The sequence below is a fragment of the Vitis vinifera genome, chromosome 6, assembly GCF_030704535.1.
Source record: "Vitis vinifera cultivar Pinot Noir 40024 chromosome 6, ASM3070453v1".
Lineage (NCBI taxonomy): Eukaryota > Viridiplantae > Streptophyta > Magnoliopsida > Vitales > Vitaceae > Vitis > Vitis vinifera.
Window position 1 is genome coordinate 1,891,588 of NC_081810.1, and position 9,064 is coordinate 1,900,651.

A 9,064-nucleotide genomic window follows, 5' to 3' on the forward strand; every position below is an offset into this window, starting at 1 on the left:
TTTTATTATTTTAAAAGAAGGATTAAGAGTGCATTTAATAATAATTTTATAAAATATTTCTAATATTTCTTATATTTGAAAGAATAAAAATTAAGTGTTAAATGTGTTAAAAATATTTCTTAAAATCAATAATAAATTACTTTAAAAATATGTTTGACAAATATTTTAGAAAATGTTTTTAACACTTAAATGATAAAAAATTTTAAGTGTTAAAAATATTAAAAACGTTTCATAAAATTATTATTAAACAAGATCTAAAAACACTTCTTAAAATTACTATCAAACACGCTCTAAAAATTAATTAGACAATAATTTTTAAAAACTATTTTTAACTTAAAATATGTTTTTTTTAAAATATATGTTTGATAAAATTTGAAAAATATTTTTGAAAATATTAAAAATTATTTATAATATTTTTTGAAGAAACACGATTTGAAAATATTTTTATTAAAAATATTTTAAATAAAATCACTATTAAACGCAATGTAATTATTGGAATGTTAAGGTTTCGAAAGCATGACGGTGGACAACAAGAAAAGGCAAATTCGAAACCTAGAGAGTCAGACATTTTTGCTATCTTGCATTCCATTCTAAAACTTCCGTAAAGAAAATTCCTAGATGGAGTTTCAAATTATATCCTCATGGCCACTCAAATTATATCTTCATCACGACTCACTTTCTGCTGCTATATATATAAACACAAACATCTCAAAGGCACACTTCTCCAGCTACCACTCAAACTTCCAATGGCAACCCAGAATCCAGAAATGCTCCAGACTCAATTCCACCAGCCACACCTTGGCCGGACCTCCTTACCCCACGAAGCAGTAGCAGCTGGAACCAACAGCTCCATTTCTGTTAAGGCAACTGTTACCGTGAAATTAACTGATGGAGGGTGCTCCTCCTGCTTGCTAGGGTTGTGTAATCCGCTCGATAATATATCGGACTTGCTTGGTAAATCACTCCTCTTAGAGCTTGTTAGTGCAGAGCTTGATCCTCGTAAGTATTTCATCATTACTAATCAATTGTATATCTAATATTTTCGTTTCATTTTCAATTGCAAGCCTTTAATTTTAAGCAGCCTGAAAATAGGGACCCTAACTTTTTGTTTGTTTTCTGAGAAAGTAAAATAGAACATCCAAAAAAAATGGTTCCGAGAGCTCTTCCCACATCATGGGAATATAAACATAAATATATAAAAAGTGAAATAAGATTCACAAGGGGCTCCAAACAGCCAAGCTGATGAAAATTAACATTTTCTGTCCCTGTTTCCATTTTTTTTTTTCCTACACTCATTTGTTTGGATTCTAGAATTTTATCAGCAGAGAACTGATGATTAAGTTAATGATTTTGCAAAGAGACGGGATTGGAGACAAGACCGATTAGCCGGTATGCTCATCGAGTAGGCCAAGAGGATGGGGATGTGATTTACGAATCAGAATTTGTGATTCCTGGTGACTTTGGGGAGATTGGTGCGGTTCTAGTTCAGAATGAATACCGCAGCGAGATGTTCCTCAAGTATATTGTCCTCAATGGCCTCCCCAATGGCCCTATTGCATTCAACTGCGGTTCATGGGTTCAGTCAAAGTTTGATGATCCTGAGAAGAGGATCTTTTTCAGCAACAAGGTTAGCCACCATCTTCTACACCTCTCATCATCTCTAAGCATATCAATGCTTGATTATTTGCGTAGGATTAACTAAGTTCAGCCATGCATTATGGATTTTATGATTTTTTTTTTTTTTTTAATTTGAAAAATTAATGTAATTTTAAAAAAAAAAAAAAACGAAGATATTGATGCCATTGGTTTGTCCCATTAATCTAATTGAATATATATGGTTGTAGAGATGTCACTTCATTCCCATTAAATGTCCACGTGCCGCATGCCTTGACTTTTCTACATCTATTACAAGAAGCCTAACTATTTGATTGGACAAACATTTCGAGGCTACTTTATTTTATTTTATTTTTTAAGATAATGTTCAATATTTATTAGTTTTTTTTCATACAATAAGATGTATAAATTTAAATTTATTTTTTATTTCTCTTCACCTCTTTTCTTTTTTTTCTTTTTTTTCTTTTTCATATTTTCGGACACATTTTTCAAACCAAACATAACAGCAATAGATTGGTCTTCATCATCCATAGTAAATAGCTTTAGCCAATGAATTCAATCAACCATATATGAAAATCTCTTTTGGGTTCATTGACATTAAGAGAAGATGACTTTTAAAAATGACGCAAGAGAATGGTCGACAACTTACCTACTTCTATTGCGTGGAGCAAAAGCAAATGAAATTCTTTCGTGGGTTTTTTTATTTGCTTCCAAAATTAATTTAATTTCTTCATAAATATAATATAGGGAAGTTGAATGGTCAATTTAACATGAAAACCAATTGCCACCCAATAAAGGAAGTCAAGCCTATTAAGGTATTCAACACCACATGAAAGTAGCCGAAGAGTCTGTTGCATCGGGGCATTATGTTGATGTGACCGATTCTGGCTTGGTTCCTTTTCTTTCATTTAAATTTTTACAGACTGACTATTGAAGGATGGGAGGGATAACTTGACAAAATTTCATGGAATATGATGTTAGATTTGAAGGATTAAGATGCCACCACTCTTTTGCTTATGCTAGATGTTAAAATTACAAAGCAATTAATACATAAAATAACATAATTCTTTTAAAATTTTTAAAATAATAAAAATAAAAAAAAAAGTAAAATAATATAATATTCTTTAAAACTAACAAATAATTCAATCAATATCTTTACATTTAAATATTATATATATTTTATTTAATAAAATATTTAAATATTAGTACATCTATATATTTAATTTGATCATATTAGAGATGTAAAAAATAAATAACATTAGTTTTTGATTCCTTTATATGTGATTAATTAATATTTTTATAAATATTTTAAATTTTAATAATATATAAATTATTAAATTGTAAATTTATGAGATTATCAATTCAATCACACTTCGACCACTAATCCGACTATTAAATCATGATAGGTTTTTTTTTTTTTTTTTTTTTTTGTTCAATTGCATCATTGCAACCTCAATAGCTTAATTCCATGAAAAAGATTCAGATGCATGTGTCCAAGATGGGAAGCTGCTAAATGACTCTTCATAGGCATCCTAAAACTTGAAGAATGAGGATGATTCCAATTTGCAACACCAGATTAAAGCTTTCACTTCAATGACATTTTTGTGTTGTATTAAAAAATGACTTTGAATCATGATAGACCATAACTTGATATCATCAATATTGAGAGCCTCATTCATCCTAGCGAGTTATTTTGATTTCTAAACCTTACTCATCTTTTTTTTGTATCAAACAGTCATATTTACCATCACAAACGCCCAGAGGCCTCAAGGATTTGAGAGAAAAAGAACTTGCAAATTTGCGAGGTAACGGTGAAGGAGAACGCAAGACCTCCGATAGAATATATGATTATGATGTTTATAATGATCTGGGTAACCCTGATAGCAAGTCTGAATTGGGGCGATCGGTACTAGGTGGCAATGAAAATTATCCATATCCTAGACGATGCAGAACTGGACGTGCACCATGTCAGACTGGTATGCAAATTACAATTAAACTTATTTATTTTTAGAAACTAGAATCTATCGTATAATAATAAATTGCAATCAAATTTGTTAAATGGTGTAAGAAATTTACAAGAAAAGAGTACAAATTGATAATAATAATGATGATGATGACGAAACATTCCATATGTAGAAATTGCATATGGTGGAAGCTCTTACACTTGATATGCTATTAATCGCATTAAAAGGCTGACATGGTTCGGTAAATCATTTCTATGTCCATGGATATGAGAAGAGAAATCAGATAGACATATCATCCAAACTATTAATCACTCTCTTTCATCAATTAATTAAGCAATTTCCATGATGCATGCAGATCCTCTTTCGGAGACAAGGAGTGGCAGCTTCTATGTGCCAAGGGATGAAGAATTTTCTGAGGTGAAGGAGGCATCATTCCTAACAAAGACAGTAGACTCGGTGTTGCATGCTTTAAAACCGTCCCTAGAGACATCCCTACTTGACAGTAATCTTGGATTTCCACTCTTCTCAGATATAGACCAATTATACTATCAAGGAATCACCATTCCTAAGCTTAAAAATCCAGGGCTTTTGCAACGTATACTGCCCAGACTAGTGAAGGCCGTTTCTGATGCTAAAGATCGTCTCCTGAAATTTGAAACCCCTGCAATGTTTCTCAGTAAGAAAAAACCTTCACACACCTCCTCTATTCTTTATCACTAGCTAAAGTATTTTTGCATTTGCAGAGGACAAGTTTTCTTGGCTACGGGATGAGGAATTCTCACGCCAAACTCTTGCTGGTGTTAACCCGTATAGTATAAAGTTGGTTATGGTATGATGAACAACTTTCCATGCATGATCATGTATTAGTACTAGGAAGCAGTGAACATTAATAAGATTGCGTGAGAATGGTACTTCATGCTAATTAAGTTGTATAAAATCATGCAGGAATGGCCGTTGAAAAGCGCATTGGATCCTGATGTCTACGGTCCACCTGAATCGGCAATCACCAAAGAGTTGGTCGAGCGGGGGATAAAAGGCTTCATGACAGTAGACGAAGTACGTACCTTTCCTCTCTCTTTCTTCCTCCCCTCCATCAATCTCCCAAGAATTAAGTTGTCTAAATTTGGGAACATGAACGCAGGCATTAGAACAGAAGAAACTATTCATCATAGATTACCATGACTTGTTATTACCATATGTGAGCAAAGTAAGGCAGATCGAAGGGACAACACTATATGGCTCCAGGGCACTTTTCTTCCTAACCCCTGATTGCACCTTGAAGCCTCTAGCCATTGAGCTCACTCGCCCACCGATGGATGGAAAGCCACAGTGGAAGCAAGTTTTCACGCCCGGCTTGGAAGCTACAGATCACTGGCTTTGGAAGTTTGCCAAAACCCATTTCCTTGCTCATGACTCCGGTTATCATGAGCTTGTTAGTCACTGGTACATGTCATTGCCCCGTTTCCCTTTCTAATGCGAAATCATTTCTGAGAAGCAGTTTGACAATACAGGAACTTAACAACTGCTTTGCTCATTTTGCAGGTTAAGAACTCACTGTGCAACAGAACCTTACGTGATTGCAACAAATCGGCAACTCAGTGTGATGCACCCAATCTATAAACTATTACATCCTCATTTACGCTATACAATGCAGATCAATGCTCTTGCTAGAGAAGTTCTCATCAATGCGGATGGGATCATTGAGACTTCATTCTCAACCCGCAAGTATTCTATGGAGCTCAGCTCTGCCGCTTATGACCAGCAGTGGCGGTTTGATAGGGAAGCCCTGCCAGCAGACCTAATAAACAGGTATTCTGATAACCATAATAATGGATGATGTAATTCAAAACTCCCATAGATGCTTCTTACTGAAATTCTACAAAACCAAAGATCATTTATTCCACATTTTGTTTTCTATCTCATAATAAGTTCCTTCATACCTCTTTTTAAATGATAAATTATGGCTTAGTGAAGTGTAGAGGGCTAATAAAAAAATAGTTGCTGAATTTCCACTTGCTAACTTTTTGTGGTTTCGTAATTGCTAGGGGAATTGCTGTTGAGGATCCAAGTGCTTCCCATGGCCTAAAGCTACTGATCGAAGACTATCCTTTTGCCAACGACGGTCTCATATTATGGGATGCCTTGAAACAATGGGTTGCAGACTATGTCAATTACTACTACAAGGACGCGAGCATGGTACAGTCTGATCCAGAGCTCCAAGCATGGTGGACAGAAATCCGAACCAAAGGTCATGAGGATAAAAAAGATGAACCATGGTGGCCAGTCCTCCAAACACCAGAAGACCTCATTGGAATTATCGCAACAATAGCTTGGGTGGCCTCCGCTCATCATTCAGCCGTCAATTTTGGACAATATGCTTTTGCTGCTTACTTCCCCAATAGGCCTACCATTGCTAGAACCAATATGCCCTCTGAGGACCCAACAAGAGAAGGATGGAAACGATTTTTGGACAATCCCCATTTTGAGCTCTTGGTATGCTTCCCTTCACAGGTTCAAGCAACAAAAGTTATAGCTATTTTAGATGTGCTATCCAATCATTCTCCGGATGAGGAGTATATAGGGGAATATATGGAGCCAGCATGGGGTGAAGAACCAGATATAAAGGAAGCATTTGAAAGGTTTTCTGCGAGGTTAAAGGAACTCGAAGTAATTATTGATGCTAGGAATGCAGACAATAGTTTGAAGAACAGAGGCGGAGCTGGGGTGGTTCCATATGAGCTCTTGAAGCCATTTTCTGAAGCTGGGGTGACAGGAAAGGGAGTTCCTTACAGCATCTCCATCTGAGGTAGCTTTAGGAGTGAAGCTTCAAGTTCATTGCATGGCAGAGATAACATAATAATTGATGTAAAAAGTGAAAAAATGAAATTTTTTCATGGAAAAGGTTTCTTCTCTTCATGAAGTAACCAAAACCCTAGACTAATGAGCCTAGGCTATGACTTTTTTTTCCTGTACCCAATAAAAAACTGCCACGTAACAGAAAAGGTTTTTTTATTTCAATCTTAGCAAAGATTTCATTTCTTTATAATCATATCTCAATTCTTTATTTTCGGTCCATTTCATTTGAAATCCACTACCTTACATTCAAGGTCACACCCTATATATACAAGGAAAAACAACCACTCCACTGACCCATAACTTGGAGTTAGGGATGGTATCGCAGCTCACCAACATTTTGTACCTTTAATTATCAACACTTTATACCCTCATTCAACCATCTATATTTAAATTATAGAGCTTTATTTTTACTTTTATTTTTCCTTAAGGTCCGCATTGAAATCAATCCAAAATAAATATTCTTGGCTATATAGGAAGTATGGATGGTAACCATATAACCCTATCGAAAAGGATAAACAATAGCCTCTCTTACACAGCCACCAACATGTCTTTGCCCCCTTGTAGTTGTTGGAAAGTAAACTTGAATATAGGATGTCTCTAAAAAATAAAATAGAATTTGATTTAGTTAAATTTTATATTGAAATAATTGAGTCTTTCTAGATTTGATACTTTTTATTAGGAGTTTTTATTTTGTTAGATATGGGAATAAATAAGAGATTTGTAATAGTTAAATGAGAATGGTACGTAGGAGATAATAAATTATTCTTAATTTTTCTCAATTATTTATCTTTTTTATATTATTTAATTGTAAATTTCACTTTATTACTCCAATGAATCGGTATATTTAAAGATAATTAGAATAATTGAAGTACAAATTAACTTATTGAGGAGGAACTCAAAAATTCCAATGATGGATTTTTATTAGAATAAAACCCTTGAAAGCATATATAACATGATTATAACATAATAAAATTTCATTAATATAAATTTATTATGATTTTTTATTTCTCTTTTATCCTTGATTGCATTATTTATTATTTGAGCATTCACATCTATATTTCTTCCCTCGTACATAACTTTGGTGCAATAGAAGTTATATAAAAGATCCAAGTTATAGATTTCTTACGATATAATAAGTAGTTCATAGTTGATTCATGGAATTAAATAATTCATCAGAGACTATATAGTACACTACCTTTTAATTCGATGGATGACTTATCTTGGTCATCATAATGGTTTTATCATAACAAATACACTAATGTGTGGTCATACATTAAACGGAACTTACAATGAATTATGATATTTACTATCAAATAATCATAATTTATTAAACTACTATATCGTATAGGTTCTCAACCTTAAGAGAATATCAAGATAATGATGAGTTCTTCAATGGTTTTGACTTATAAGTGAGATCTTAAGATAGCCATATATTCCCTACAAATTAATCAAGGCAAGTTGTAATAGATATTATTAAGATAGACACCATGATATATATCTCATGAGATTAAGAGAACATGTCCCCTTGGGTGATTTTAAGAATATGTGATCATGAAATCTATAACTATAATAATTTTTTATGTGAAATTTGACATATACTCTTAAAGAGTTAAAGTATCTTAATTGAGCATATAATATGAGAATATGACACTTAAGAGAAGTTGATAACATTTATATCGTTAGATTATAAACACAATTCATAAGGAGCTTACATGTAGTCATTAGTAAGACATCGACCTGAACTTTATATCTTGATTTAATATCATAGGATATTGAAATGTGATTAACTCTCTATAGTAGAATATTGAATCAATTTTAAAATTGGAATCTAAAAAAAACAATATTTTCTTATGGGTCATAATAGTTCCTACTTAAACTTACATTTCTTGGTGGTACAGTTTTTGAGGAATATTTGGGTTCCTTATTTATGTGTGCTTATAATATGACTCATTTTGTCTTCCAAAAGGGCAAAACCCTAACCTTCATCCCTAAGTGAGAATTTCACCATTCTCAAGTGTTAAGTACCAATAAAAAGTTGTAAGGCAAAAGATCAAGATGTTTTTGAGATCTATACCATCCTCTTTTGCAAATGGAACTAATCTAAGAACATCAATGTGAAAAGTAAAATTTTTATAGCCTTAAATCTACAATTTTGTCTTATTATTGCTTCCATTGCATAAATCTGGTGTCCCTAGATATTTATAAAGCATTTATCTCTCATCTTGAAGCATCCCAACAACTTTCCATCTTGATTGATTAAGGTGGAAGTTGATTAGACATGCATCTATGACCATGTCTTCTTGTGGCAGGTAATGAACACCCTATATCTCCATAATTTGGCAATTGTTCTACTATTAGGGGGCACACCACATGCTAGTAGAATTTTGCAAATCAATTCGACGTTCCTGTAGTCAATGATGAATAGAAATGGCAATTGGGCGGGTTTGGGACGGGTCACCCCTATCCCATTCCCGTCCCAAAATATTTGGTTATTTCCCATCTCGTCCCAAACCCGGGGCGGGGTGGGGTATGCACTCCCTTCCCCGTTATAAAGTTAAAATTAAAATCTCATCCCCGGCCTGACCTGACTCGGGTATGTGTCATTGGGGCAGGACGGGGCAGGGCGAGAT

General features: G+C 33.7%; 1 protein-coding gene across 1 annotated transcript; it reads left to right on the forward strand.

Moving 5' to 3' along the window:
* Window positions 1–555: 555 nt before the first annotated feature.
* On the forward strand, window positions 556–6,596 carry LOC100255333 (linoleate 13S-lipoxygenase 2-1, chloroplastic). Its single transcript, XM_002283099.4, has 9 exons — window positions 556–999; window positions 1,359–1,627; window positions 3,350–3,590; window positions 3,934–4,254; window positions 4,322–4,407; window positions 4,524–4,634; window positions 4,720–5,021; window positions 5,121–5,387; window positions 5,624–6,596. The coding sequence occupies exons 1-9, from the start codon at window positions 642–644 to the stop codon at window positions 6,381–6,383; spliced, it is 2,715 nt and encodes a 904-aa protein (XP_002283135.2). The 5' UTR covers window positions 556–641; the 3' UTR covers window positions 6,384–6,596.
* The last annotated feature ends 2,468 nt before the right edge of the window (window positions 6,597–9,064 follow it).

Excerpts from the sequence above, each read along its gene's own strand:
- LOC100255333 (XM_002283099.4), top strand. The coding sequence starts at position 642 with ATGGCCACTCAAATTATATCTTCATCACGACTCACTTTCTGCTGCTAT. Across the intron at positions 4,408-4,523 it reads ATAGTATAAAGTTGGTTATG|GAATGGCCGTTGAAAAGCGC; the intron begins GTATGATGAACA and ends AAAATCATGCAG. Across the intron at positions 5,388-5,623 it reads CCAGCAGACCTAATAAACAG|GGGAATTGCTGTTGAGGATC; the intron begins GTATTCTGATAA and ends CGTAATTGCTAG.